At 40.6% G+C, this 14,719-nt stretch overlaps 1 protein-coding gene across 2 annotated transcripts in view; it reads right to left on the minus strand.

Moving 5' to 3' along the window:
• STIL (STIL centriolar assembly protein) overlaps positions 1-4,221 on the minus strand; it is a 42,214-nt gene extending 37,993 nt beyond the window's left edge. For both annotated transcript variants that reach the window (XM_070403317.1, XM_070403316.1), the window contains exons 1-2: positions 4,153-4,221; positions 1,712-1,819 (exon numbers count right to left, since the gene is read on the minus strand). In XM_070403317.1, coding sequence (XP_070259418.1) covers positions 1,712-1,819; positions 4,153-4,163 — 119 coding nt within the window. In that variant the 5' untranslated portion in view covers positions 4,164-4,221. The remainder of the gene's footprint in view (positions 1-1,711; positions 1,820-4,152) is intronic.
• Positions 4,222-14,719: the final 10,498 nt, after the last annotated feature.

Consider the following 14,719-nt stretch of genomic DNA (forward strand, 5'->3'; position numbering starts at 1 on the left):
TTTAGTTCCTCTATTCAGTAGATCATCAAATGCTATAAACTGTTTCTTCAAAGCCACCTTGTTTCATTCTTTCCTCTTGATCTCAATACTCCTCTAAACCCTTATAAAAGCTACTATTTATTGAATACTTCCTATGTTCCAGGCACTGTGCTGACTGATTCTTTACAGAGTGACTCATTTAATCCTTACGAGAGTACTACGGAACAAGTATCATCATCCCCATCTTATAAATAAACTAGTGGCCTGGTGCACAAAATTTGTGCATGGGGGTGTGTGTCCCTCAGCCCGGCCTGCACCCTCTCCAATCTGGGAACCCTCAGGGGATGTCTGACACAGGATTGGGCCTAAACCAGCAGTCAGACATCCCTCTCGCAATCCAGGACCACTGGCTCCTAACCGCTCACCTGCCTACCTGCCCGATTGCCCCTAACCACTCTGCCTGCCAGCCTGCTCGCCCCTAACTGCCCTCCCCGCTGTCCTTCTTGCCCCCACGGCCCCCCTGCCAGCCTGTTCACCCCCTTCTGCCCCCTCTGCTGGCCTGCTCACCCCCAACTGCCCCTCCCCACTGGCCTGCTCGCCTGCACTGCTCCCTCCCAATCGCCAGCCTAATCATCCCCAACTGCCCCGCCTGCTGGCCTTATCATCTCCAACTTCCCACCCCCTGCTGGCCTGCTCACCCCCAACTTCCCCCCGCTGCTGGCCTGCTCACCCCCAACTTCCCCCCGCTGCTGGCATGCTCACCCCCAACTGCCCCTGCCTGCCTGCTCATCCCCAATTCCTTCCCCCCCCCCCCCCCCCCGCAAGCCTCATGGCCCCCTACTGCCCTCCCCTGCCGGCCTCATGGCCCCCAACTGCCGGGCTGTTTGTCCCCAGCTGACCCCCACTGCCGGCCTGCTCGCCCCCAACTGCCCCCTCCCCCCTGCCGGCTTGATCACCCCCAAGTGCCCTCCCACCTGGCCAGATCGCCCCCAACCGCCTCTGCCTTGGCCCTACCACCATGGCTTTGTCCGGAAGGTCTCCTGGTCTAATTAGCATATACCCTTTTATTAGTATAGATAAGGAAACTGATCCTTAACTACTTTACTGAGGTCTCATAAATAAGAAATAGTAAAGTTAGGATTTGAGCCTCTATACAGTCTGATTCGTTATAGCTCCTTAAACCAATATGGCATAAATCTATGTTTCTTATATAACAGCAAAACCATCTCACAGCTAGGCTGACTCTGAGTTTTCCCTACTATGATCCATCCTTAAAATTCTGCTTTTAACAAGTAACCCCCTTATATAAAAAATTATCAATGGATCTGTATTTTCTAACACTTTAAGCCTAAGTTTCTGTCTTTCTTTCAAGAACCTGGCCATATTTATGGTATTATATATCCCTTCTAATATGGTCTAATCACTCAAAATCAATTCAATCTTTTTAATGCTATACAAAGACATCATGCTGAAATGAAGCATTATGAAAAATCCTTTCAGTTTTTATTATTTAGTCTCTTTTGAATTCTTATAATACTTAGAACTTTAGGTTTGCAGACTATTTAAACAGAAATTATTTCTCAAAAGCATGAAGAATATATTTAAGAAGGAGCAGAAGGGAAGAAATTCTGAATAGGAAAGTAAAAAAAAAAATTAGTCACAGTAATCAATGTTGCCTTAAACATTGTTTTGACTCCTGTTTTTATGAATTGAAAAGAGAAACATCTTATACCTGTAGTAATTAAGATGTAAATGGATGAAATCTCCAATTGGCATTGGGTTCCAAAGTGCACATTTTGATGGAGGAAAGTAAAATGGTACCATCCTGCTTGAAGAAAACCTTAAAAGAAAATTTTCAAATCAAAGAACAATGAAAAGCAAACTTAGAAACTTTATAAGAAAGTTTAACTTTATATGATGAAGCTTTGCAGATTACTTTTGTTATTTTAGAAGAGTTGAAAATATTTTTAAGAAGTAAAAGAAAAAAATGTGTAACTACTATCAAGAGAAGCAGCACTATAAATTTAGGTATAGCTTTTTTCTTATGCATACATAAATTTATATACATACAAGTTTTTTAAAAAGAACCAGGAGTACTAGTCCTATAAAATCCTCTTTTAATAACAGAAAAACAGTATAAGCCATGACTAGGAGGTCACAATTTGATTCCTGGTCAGGGCACATGCCCAGGGTTGCAGGCTCCATCCCAGGTAGGGGGTGTGCAGGAGGCAGCCGATCAATGATTCTCTCTTATCGCTGATGTTTCTCTTCTCTCTCTCTCCCTTCCTCTCTGAAACCAATAAAAATATATGAAAAAGAAAAGAAAAAAGTCTGAAGACGGCCCTGGCTGGGTGGTTCAGTTGGTTGGAGCATCGTCCTGTACGCCAAAAGGTTGTGGGTTTGATTCCTTGTCAGGGCACATCATGTTTCCCGCTTCCTCTAAAATCAGTATTTCCTCCAGAGAGGATTTTTTAAAAAGTCTGGAGGTCAACTGTTTAGGTCTGAAAACTAGCTTCAAAATTTGTTAGCTGTGTGAACTTCATCAAGTTATTTAATGTCTGTGTGCGTCAGTTTCCTCACCTGTTAAACAGCATAATATCAGTATTCTAGAAAAATTCCTGGCTTATTATAAATATTAATGTTAGGTATTTCTTTTTGCTCTCAGTAGTCCATAGTACCTTTGAAGCCCAATCTACACTACTTCAGGTTTACTTCATCGTAGTATAGAGGAAGTCACATCAGGTTTAAATCCTGGCTATACCACTTACCAATTGTATAACTTTAGCTTGGTTAACCTCTCTAGGCTATAGTTTCCTCATTTAAGAAAAAAAAAAGAGGAAGATAATAATAGTACTTAGAATTCATACGTTTCTTGTGAAAAATAATTAAGAATGCACACTAAGCACTTGGCATAGCAAGATTTTAATAAATGTTGTTAGTCTTTTGCTTAATCTAAGGTATACACTTAGACTTTGGAGGCAGGGGAGACAAAAACACCCTTAAATTGGGTGCAAAATTTTGCATGTATGTATATAAGAACTTTTTCTCATGAAATGAAATTCATGGCTACCAGCTATTTAAAGCAGTTTGTAACTTCAAAATAATTCAAAATTACTGTCCTAAAATCCATAAGTTACTGAAAACCAGAGGTTTTACTAAACCAACCAACCAACCAAAAGAAAACTAGAGTTGAATATTATTTTTAAAAACACACAAAAATACTAGAATTGAATATGCCAGGAATAATCAGTTTAAAACACATAGATATACTATTTTACCAAGAATATAAGGAATAAATTTGACCCAAAAATAAGTTAGCAAAGAGAACTGTGGACAAATTTTCAAAGAATAAGAGATGGCAGTAGAACAGAAGGGCCAAAAATAATCGAAAGACATATGATAGCCTCTTTGGGTCACGTTTCCATTGTCTTCATCAAGAACATCTGGCATAAAGAAAGGCAATACAGAGACTAAAGGTCACTCATGGATGCAATTCTAGTTTAGAAGAAAAAAAATTCACTTGTCAGCACTAATTGTTCTTCCCTAAGGGAAAAAAAGAACAATAAATGATCCAAAGAAGCAAATAACAGTCAATTTGCATGGTCCCCTTAGTACTGACAGATTGAGAAAACTGGAGACAGGTGGCAAGCTCCTCCTTCCTACTCCACATGAGTGGAAAAAGGCTTAGGGACATTTAAGGAAACTAGGTATCTCCAATGTGAAAATTTTCCCAAGGAATTAGGGTTTAGAAGAAGCAAGGAACCCAACCACTTTCCCACTTGTCTAGGATATAAATAAATTTTTAGCCTTAAGAGTTTAGGTACTATTTTCTATCAGTAAAAAGATCCTCTGTGAAACTAAAATAAGGGAAGGAGGGAATAAGACTAAAATTTACCAAGTGCCTACTATGTGCCAGACCCTTTAGTAATCTTATTTAACCCTTCACAAAAAATCTTCTGTTAGAAAGAAATTACTTAACCCCAATTTACAGATGAGGAAACTGAGGCTTAGAGAAGTTAATTAATTTGATCCAAGTCATCCACCTAATAAATGGCAGAGCTGAAATACAGACCCAGATTTTCCTGATTCTAGTTTTTCCCCCCTTCTATTTCACCCTATCTTTCCAAGTTATGTGAGCAGCTGTAAAAAAGTTGTATAAAAATATTTCTATACCTGGTGTTCATCTGGGACCCTGCACGAGGATATAGAGGCTCCACGATAGCTGGTGAATGATTTATTAAATTTCAAATGCTCAGTATCCTAAAGAAAAGAGTATTATTAATGAATGATAAAATAAGAAAACATGATTTAACCACTTATTAACAAATTACAGACAAACTTAGGTTACTTATTATATCTATTCATTATTTGGGAGATACTTTTTATTATTATTATTTTTTGGTTAATCCTCACCTGAGGATACTTTTTTCATTGGTTTTTAGAGAGAATGGAAGGGAGGGGAAGAGACAGAGAGAAATATCAATGTGAGAGATTCACATTGATTGGCTGCCTCTCCCACACACCCCGACCTGTGCTGGAGATTGAGCCTACAACTAAGGTATGTATATGCCCTAAACCAGAATTGAACCCAAGATCGATGCTCTAACCACTTAGCCAAACCGGCCAGGGCTAGAAGATATTTTTTAGATAAACTCAGAGGCTGAAAACATTTACAAGAACAAAATTCTATTGAAAGTGCCGTTGTAAGGTTGACTAAGATCCTCTTGGAGGTATCTGGACTTTGTGAAGAGCTTCTGTGGATGCAAGTTTTAAACTCTAAAGCCCTTCTATGATGCTTTGTTGTCATGGATAACAATATTTAGATTCTTGATAACTGTAACTATGGGAAGTATATAAAATGCCATTAAGCAGAAGAGGTTTAAAACTCCATATATGTCTCTTCTTTCTTTATGACTTAGGGTAAAAAGATAATGTTGATCCATTTCTCATTTAAAACAATACAGCCCAGTCAGCATGGCTCAGTGGTTGAGTGTTGACCTATGACCCAGGAGTTCAGGGTTCAATTCCTGGTCAGGGTACATTCCCAGGTGGCGGGCTCTATCCCCAGTGGGGAACCTGCAGGAGACAGCCAAGCAATGATTCTCTCTCATCATTGATGTTCCTCTCCCTTCCTCTCTGAAATCAATCTATAATAATAAAAGCGTAATATGATAATTAGACCGGACAGCCAGACGACCTTCCAGAGGAAGCCTGGGCTGCAAGGGGCCGACCCTCTGGTACAAATTTCATGCATTGGGCCTCTAGTATATATATAAAAAAATACACATGAGACAGTTTATTCTGACAGTACCACCCAAGTAATTAAAGCTGGGGAACCTAAAACCACATAACACCTATACCTAGCAAAATATATTCTCCTTGGACAATGGCATCCTGTATCACATAGAAATCATCAAGTCATCCTTACCTCTTTTTCATCCCCATAAAATGTCTGTCTTTCCATCTCCGCCTAATTCCTGATTTCATCAACTCACCAGATTTACTGTAAACTCCCCACAGTGCTGCTATAAGGTTATTTCTACATAAATCTGACCTAGTTAGTTTCCTACTTTAAAAGTTGATGGCTCTTCTTTATATACAGAATAAAAAACCATCACAATCTGGTCCACCCTATTATTCCAACGGTGTCCCTTATCCACTCATCCCACATCCCATTCAAACGGAACTGCTTGCAGTTCCCCGAGTCTGAGTACCTGCACAGCCTGTCTGTGCCCTTCGCTCGGAATGGCCGGGTAACCCTCCAACATCCTTCACCGCCCAACTCCCAATTCTCCTTCTTCTGTGAAACCATCTCCTACCTACACATCATGGTGATTTTATTTTCGCCCGTGTTCATACACGTAGCATTTTCACACTTGCTTGTTTACACATTATTTACAGCGGACCACGAACTTCAAACATTAACCGATCCCTTACTATGTAGCTGTTTGAGCTAGATAATGAGGAATTAAGAACGAGCATACAGGGTTTCAGTCCTCAAGAAAATTTCTCAGCGAAAACAACTCTAAACAGCACTGGAAACCTCTTCCACATACCTAAGCAAAAATGATGCTCCAGGAATCCGCGATCCGCTTATTTCTCCCCCTAGTTCCCCTTCACGGAGTCAGCCCTGGCTCCTGGAGGGCTGAATCCAACGCGGGGTCCTGGACGTCGCCCACGGTCCTTCTCCGGTCCCCGCTTCGGCCTCTCAAGTGGAAGGCGAAGCATGAAGCCCGAGTCACCGCCACCTTCGCTGAGGCCGGATCTGTTTGTTGGGCCGAAACAGAGGTGGGCTCCAGGAAACGCCTCCACCGACTCCGCCCTGAGACGTTGGGGTCGCGGGAACTGAGGCGGCAAACACTAGCTCCTCGAACCGAAACCCGCGCCGCGCCCGCTGACTGGTCAGAAGCCCGACCCATCAGGGCGCAGGGGCGGTGCTAGAAGCATTACGCACGTTCTTCGCGACGGACTTGGGAACCAGCCAATCAGCGCCCCGAACCAGACAGCGTTCGACCAATCCCAAGCCTCCTTGGAGAAATGAGGTTGACACCGGGGTTCCAGGATCAGGTTCCGGAGGATTTAAACACTTGATTTTCTTAAAAGATTAAGTTCCGGGGTGGGGCGGGCCTTGCAGACGCGCAATGAAAAGGCCTGCCTGGCCGAGATGAGCCTGGCGGACGAAGTGCTCGTTTCCTTTGTCGTCTTTCCGCGACTAGGAAGCGGGAGAAGCCCTTTCCTTGAATGGGCAAAAGAGGAAGTTAGATTCCTCCCAGTGTTTTCCTAAGAAACGCCCTCTCTTTTCCATAACAAACATCTTTAAAAAAAAATTTATTTATACATTAATGGCATGTAGTATATATGGCATATGTGTATATTATGTGGCCTATGGTATTAATACTGGTGTGACAATTCATAGGTATCTCCACAGTATTGGTTAATTAGGCGTACTCGGCCATTTTCTTACACAATTGTCCTAACCCTCAAAGTAGGGTTAAAGATCGCACAAGCTAGTGAGTCAGGATTTGAAATGCCACTTACTTTCCTCTAATTTTCTTTGGAACTACTTTAAGATACCGGAAAGAGAAATGTAAGATTATATGAATTAGACAAGAAGAAAGGATAAGCATAACACATAATTCCCTAATCCTGGACATAGTGACATCCTTCCGAAGTGTACAGTATGGAAGGGGGGTTTCGGGGGGGTGTGGGGGGGGTGGGGGCAGTAAATTTACAGTGGAGAAATCTGACCAATATATTTCAGCCACATAATCAAGACTAACATTACTCATGAGTCATGTTGATAGTATGTACACTTATGCTGTGATGAAAATGGCATTTTATTGTCTTCCTTCCAATAACCTACATCTCAGTCCCGAGAAGAACATCAGACCAATTCCAATCATGAGGAATCCTATAAAATCCCTGACCTGTACTCAAAACTGTCAAAGTTATCAAAAGCAAGGGAAGCCAGAAACTAATCAAGGTGCCTAGGGCGATATGACAACTAAATTTAATGTGGGATGGTGAATAGGATCCTGGAACAGAAAAATAACACTACTTTAAAAACTAAGAAAATCTAAATAAATGAAGGACTTTAGTAATATTGTACCAATACTGGTTTGTTAATTGTAATAAATGTTCCATACTAAATATATTAATAATAGGGGAAGCTGTGTGTATATAGGCTACATGGAAACTTGTACTACATTCTCATTTTTTCTGCAAATCTAAAATTTATAAAAAATAAAGTCTGGTTAAAAAGAAAAGGGGAAGGCAAGAGGAGAGTTGAAGCATATGCTATTTTTTTGAACAAAATAAAATATCTTATTGTTGTTTAATAACTCAAATACTAAAAAGAACTTCAATTAAACATTTTATTGACTTTAAGCAGGATATACATTTAACAATATGCATAGTGTAGATGCTATTTCAGTTGAATAAAGAGAAAAAGTAAGCTAAATTTTAGGACTTTATGTATTGAAATAAAATCTACAAATGCTATAACAAGGACCTACTACACAGTTAGCTTCCTGCAATGTGGCATGAATGGAGAATTGGAAGGACATGACAAGCATAGAACAAATAAGGTACAATTTTATAGACAGGGTAATAAGAGGTAATAATCCAAAGCAAATATGTATTATTATTAGATTGTAAGCCAGTTTAAATAGACAGAATATATGCTATGCTATTCTTTAATCCCTATCCTATCTAATAAAAGACAAACATGCAAATTGACTGTACCTTTGCTACACCTTAAGTGGCTTGGCGCTCACCAGCCAATCAGAGCGACTATATGCAAATTAACTCAACCAAGATGGCAGCCAGCAACCACAGAGCTGAAGCAAGCAGGAGACTTGGTTGCTCCAGTGATGGAGGAAGCCAACTTCCCACCTGCCGTGGCCGGCTCTCAGCTCCTCTCAAAGCAACAAAGTTTCAATTATAGAAGGTAAATAAACCCCAGATACCTGCTTTCAGCCGGCCATGGCCACGAAGCTGGAGCAGCAGGAGCCAGCTCTGAGCTCCAGTGATGGCAACAAAGTTTCAATTATAGAAGGTAAATAAATCCCAGAATAAAAAAAAGAAAAGAAAAAAAGGAGAGGCTGGGAGCTTCCATCGCTGGCGGGCTTGAACAGCCTGAAAACGGCCCTCAGCCCCTCACCCAGACTGGCCAGGCACCCCAGTGAGGACACCCTACCCTAAAGGGGTGTGGCCAGCCTGAAAACAGCCATCAGCCCCTCACCCAGGCTGGCCAGGCACCCCAGTGGGGACCCCCACCCTGAAGGGGGTGTGACCAGCCCGCAAACTGCCATCAGCCCCTCACCCAGGCTGGCCAGGCACCCCAGCGGGACCCCCACCCTGATCCGGGACACCCTTCAGAGCAAACCAGCCGGTCCCCACCCATGCACCAGGCCTCTATCCTATATAATAAAAGGGTAATATGCAAACTGACCCTAACAGCAGAACAACTGGGAATGACTGGTCACTATGACACACACTGACCACCAGGGAGCAGACGCTCAATGCAGGAGCTGCCCTTTGGTGGTCAGTGCGCTCCCACAGGGGGAGCTTTGCTCAGCCACAAGCCAGACTGATGGCTGCCAGTACAGCGGTGGTGGTGGGCACCTCTCCTGCCTCAGCAGCACTAAGGATGTTCGACTGCAGCTTAGGCCTGCTCTCCGCTGGCAAGTGGACATCCCCCGAGGGCTCCCAGGCTGCCAGAGAGATGTCTGACTGTCAGCTTAGGCCCAATCCCTTGGGGAGCGGGCCTAAGCCAGCAGGTGGACATCTCCCGAGGGGTCCCAGACTGCTAGAGGGCACAGGCCGGGCTGAGGGACCCCTCTGAGTGCACAAATTCTTGTGCACTAGGCCTCTAGTTTATATACATTTATGTCATTTCAGGACACTATAAACTTGTTATGGCTATTGGCCTTAACAGAGAAAAGCTACCAGTTTTATATTTCAAATTTGCAGGTTCTTTAATTTTCTTCCCAGTGAACTATGATACACTTTTTAACATATGAATTTGTTGCACAATGTTATAAGAAAAAATTGCAAATGAAAAGAGGATCATCCAAAATTCTATATCCTAACATATCAACTGTCTTCAGTTTTTTTTTTCATTTTCCTTTTTAGTCACTATCTATATGACATGGCCTTATGATTAGACCAGGTAAATGTTTAGTGTTATAAATGCTGACATTCCTGTTAACAGGCTGGCTCTGGGAATTAAAGAGCTCTTGTTATCACCAGGAACAGGGAAGTTGGAATCAGTTATCAATTCTGCTACTCGTTTACTAAATTTCTCCAACACCCAACTTTCCCTTCCTCTATTTACACTTCTGAACTGATTGCTTTTAAAAAATAACTACAATTTCACTTTTAAGGAACATCATATTTTTAAGGGGAATTGCTAATCTGTCAATTTATGCAAACTTCCTTAAAGATTCTTAAGCCTCTTGTTAGAGGTGACAATAACAATTTATGTGTTAACTCATGTTGACTTATTTTACTTATTTTTTAAAGCTTGGATTGTTTGAAATAAAGACTAGAATAAGTAGCCCTAGCCGGTTTGGCTCAGTGGATAGAGCGTCAGCCTGCAGACTCAAGGGTCCCAGGTTCGATTCCAGTCAAGGGCACGTACCTTGGTTGCGAGCACATTCCCAGTGGGGAGTGTGCGGGAGGCAGCTGATTGATGTTTCTGGCTCTCTATCCCTCTCCCTCCCTCTCTGTAAAAAATAAAAAAAAAAAGAAAAAGACTAGAATAAGTAAATAACACACACCAGTAAATTCTCTGAAAGTTTTTGCTAATCTGAGTTAATGTACCATCATCCTAATTTTGTATTCAAGAAAACTAGCTCCTTTGTTGTAAATTAAATGGCCATATGTGAATTTGTATAAATTTGTTGCACAAATAGTGTTATAAGAAAATGGGTTTATTTCTAGGTTCTCTACTCTGTCTCATTGATCTATGTGTGTGTTTTTATGACAATACCATCCCGTTTTAATTACCATAGCTTTGTAACATAGTTTGAAACCAGGGAGTGTGCTGCTTCAAGCTTTGTTCTTTTCTCAAGATTGCTTTGGCTATTTGAAGTCTTTTGTGGTTCAAAACAAATTTTAGGATTATTTGTTCTATATCTGTGAAAAATACCATTGGGATTTTAATAGGGATTTGCATTGAATCTGTATAATGCCTTGAGTAGTATGGACATTTGAACAATATTAATTTTTCCAATCTATAAGCACAGAATATCTTTACATTTATTTGTGTCTTCTTTAATTAAAATGTCTTATAGTTTTCAGTTTTTGGGTCTTTCAAATCCCTGATGAAATTTTAATTTATTCTTTTGGATGTAATTGTAAATGGGATTGTTCTCTTTCAGAACATTATGTATTGATTTTGTATCCTGCAACTTTATTTACTGAATTTGCCTATTCTAACTTTTTTTTAAAATATATTTTATTGATTTTTTACAGAGAGGAAGGGAGAGGAATAGAGAGTTAGAAACATCGATTAGAGAGAAACATCGATCAGCTGCCTCCTGCACACCCCCCACTGGGGATGTACCCACAACCAAGGTACATGCCCTTGACTGGAATCGAACCTGGGACCCTTCAGTCCACAGGCTGATGCTCTATCCACTGAGCCAAACCAGTTAGGGCTAACTTTTTTTTTTATGGCATCTTTAGGGTTTTCTATATATAATAGTATGTTATCTGCAAATAGTGACAGTTTTACTTTTTTCCTTTCCAATTTTTAAAAATATTTTTAAAATATTTTTTAATTGATTTCAGAGGGGAAGGGAGAGGGAGAGAGAGATAGAAACATTAATGATGAGTGAGAAACATTGATTGGCTGCCTCCCGCATGCCTCACACTGGGGATGGAGCCTGTAACCCGGGCATGTTTCCTGACCGGGAATGGAACCATGACCTCCTGGTTCACAGGGTCAACCACTGAGCCATGCTGGCTGGGCTTCATTCCAATTTGTATGCCTATTTCTTTTTCTTGTCTAATTGCTCTTGGCTAGGAATTCCAATACTATATTGAATAAGAAGTAGGTCATGGTATAAAATATTTTAAGGTATTGTTGAATTCTGTTTGCTAATATTTTATTGAGGATTTTTGCATCTAAATTCATCAGGAATATTGGCCTGTAATATTTTTGTGTGTGTGTGTGGCATCCTTGTCTGGTTTTGGTATTATGGTAATGCTAGCTTCATAAAATGTGTTTGAATAGTTCCCCTTTTCTATTTTTTTTTTTTTTTTTTTTTTTGAGAAAGATTGGTACTAATGTTTGGTAGAATTCACCAGTGAAGATGTCAGGTCCCGTGTCTTCACTATCAGAGAAGTGTAAACAAGGATCCCGGAACCTGGTGAACCTTGAGCCCATGGCAAGGGCTAGAGCTATGCACCGATTGTTTATTCCAGATGACGAGGGCTCAAGCTATTTCCTGACCAAATATTCTCAGAGTAAATCTTTCTAATATTTACTGACCTTTAAGATAGTCTGTCTATTACTGCAATTACGTGCCTAAGAGCTAGATGTGTATCCAAAATTGAATAAAAGGTTGGCAAGGCCTGGGCACCAGTGGAAGTTCTTTCCCCTGGCCCTCAATATTTCCAAATTATTATTTCTTGTCTCATCTCTTTCATTTGCATGCGGCCCCTTCTCCAGATCCCATTCACAGTCCCAGACTTTTGTCTGTTGGGAGGTTTTTGATTCCTGATTCCATATCCTTGTTAGTAATCTATCTGTTCAGATTTATATTTCATCAAAATTCAGTCTTGGTAGGTTGTACGCTTCTACGAATTTATCAATTTCTTCTAGGTTGTCTACTTTTTTGGTATATAGTTATCCATAGTGGATCTTTTGTATTTCTGCGGTATTAGTTGTAACATATCTTTATTTCTAGTCCAAATCTTCCAGGAACCTTGGAGTTCCTTTAAAAGAGTGAATCACGACCTGGCTCAATGGTTAGAGCATCAGCGCGCAGGTTCGATGCCCGGTCAAGGGCATGTACCAGAGTTGTGGATTCACTCCCAGGCCTCAGTTGGGGTGCATGTAGGAGACAAACAGTCAATATGTCTTTCTCATATCACTGTTTCTCTTTCTTTCTCTCTTTCCTTCCTCTCTCCCTCCCTTCCGCTCTCTCTGAAAAGCAGTGGGAAAAATATCCTCAGGTGAGGATTAACAAAAAAACACACACCAGTGAGTCATGTTACAACAATTAATACATTGTAATACTGTATAAAGAGTAATGAGACATAGTCCCTTCCTTCAAGGATCTCTAAATCTAGTGTGGAGATACACAATACACCACAGTGCTACAACAGAAATAAACAAGGGACACAGTAAGTGGGGAGGTGGTATGTGTAAAAGCCCAAAAGAGGGGCACCTAACCCAGTCTTGAAATTTTAGAGAGAACTTCCTAGAGGAGGTAAAATCTGAGTTGAATCCTGAAAAGTGAATAGCATATACCAGCAAAGAGATGTGGTGAAGAATGGGAAAGTGGAGGTATCGGAACAGATGATCTATCTCTAAAGGGCAATTATGATCAATAGGACAAATAAATGGTGACGAGGCCCTATTTCTGAAGCTCTTACAGACTTTTCTAGGAACTTAACTATATATGGGAATAGTATGCATGCATTGAATATATGCCCAAAAGACCTAATGTACTTGATGATAAACAAACACATATTGATAGGAGTGGGTTTTGAGGATACCTCTTGTTATACTTCTTTCTGAAATCAGTCTTCTTATCTGTAATAACACTAACTTTAAAGGGATTTTGTGAATATGAAACTTTTCATCTCCTAAGGTGGCAGTATTGTAGAGAAAGAATGCAGATTTTGAAGCCATACATGCTGAGTTTGAAATTCACTTTGCGATCTACTAGTTACGTGGTCTTAAAGTATTTCCACTTTCTGGCTTCGTTTCTCCATCTGCAAAAGGACAGTACTAACTTCACAGCATTACAAGGATTTTATAAGGCAAGGCTGATGTTTAGCTAACACTACTTGTAAGACTCTATTGATGGTTAAAATACTGAATTATTTTCATATGAGTTGGTATATATGAGCACTTTGTGTACCATTCACTCCTCTCCTAGGACATCAATGACTTTCCATGATCCAACAATTAGAGGGTTGATGCCCAGGACAGCAAATCCTGGCCCAGAAATCTCTACAGATATTACAATTGTAATGATTATTAAATGGTAACGTAAGTGAAATGTACTTGATGATAAATAAACACAGATAGGTAGGAGTGGGTTTTGAGGATACCTCTTGTAGCCTCAGAAAATGTAATGTAAGTCAAATACCTGATACAGTGGATATTCAATACATATTCATTCAATTTATTTAATCTATGGATTCAATCTATGAATTCAGATAAGAAATGGCCCTCTACTGGGTAACATCCACTTATTCAATATATATTTATGGAGTCATATTATTATTGAAGGTCTGTTGTCTGCATTTAGGTGGTACTCATTGTTTCTCTGCCACCGCCAAGGAGTAGGAGCACTATTATAAGGCTAAGAAGGAGTTAAATGTTCAAGCATCAGAGTAGCATGGTGTCTTTCATGAATCCTAGCCTCCTTGGATTCATGTGACTACATGGTGTGGTAAGATAGGTGTTTTTGAAAAACTCTTCCATGTGTCTCCTCTCTCTGTTCACAAAACTACTCACACTACTAAACGCTTCTGGTTACCAAATGCTTTCTATATGGTTTGAGCTCACATACATCATCATACACATTCTGTTGCAAATACCCTCTCGGTCCTTTCTCCTTCTGTTGTGCTTGTTTGGCAAAACTCCTACCCTGGCTAAACTCAACACTGTCTTCTCTATGCCTGCATCTGAACAGTCAAACATCTTCAAATATTTTGAACCCATGATCTTTTTAAAAAAATATATTTTTATTGATTTCAGAGAGGAAGGAAGAAAGAGAGAGAGATAGAAACATCCATGATGAGAGAGAATCATGGATCGGCTGCCTCCTGCAAGTCCCCCACTGGGGATTGAGCCCACAACCTGGGCATGTGCCCTTGACCGGAATCAAACCTGGGACCTTTCAGTTCACAGGCCGACACTCTATCCATTGAGCCAAACCGGCTAGGGCTTAAATCCATGCTCTTGATAAAATTTATGACAGAGACTTTAACCTGCATATAATCAATCAATAGTAGGGCCTGTGGAAGGAGCTAGAACCTGGGAAGGAGCTCT

The sequence above is a fragment of the Myotis yumanensis genome, unplaced genomic scaffold (assembly GCF_028538775.1).
Source record: "Myotis yumanensis isolate MYYU_CA2020_CCGP unplaced genomic scaffold, mMyoYum1.0.hap1 SCAF_2, whole genome shotgun sequence".
Taxonomy (NCBI): domain Eukaryota; kingdom Metazoa; phylum Chordata; class Mammalia; order Chiroptera; family Vespertilionidae; genus Myotis; species Myotis yumanensis.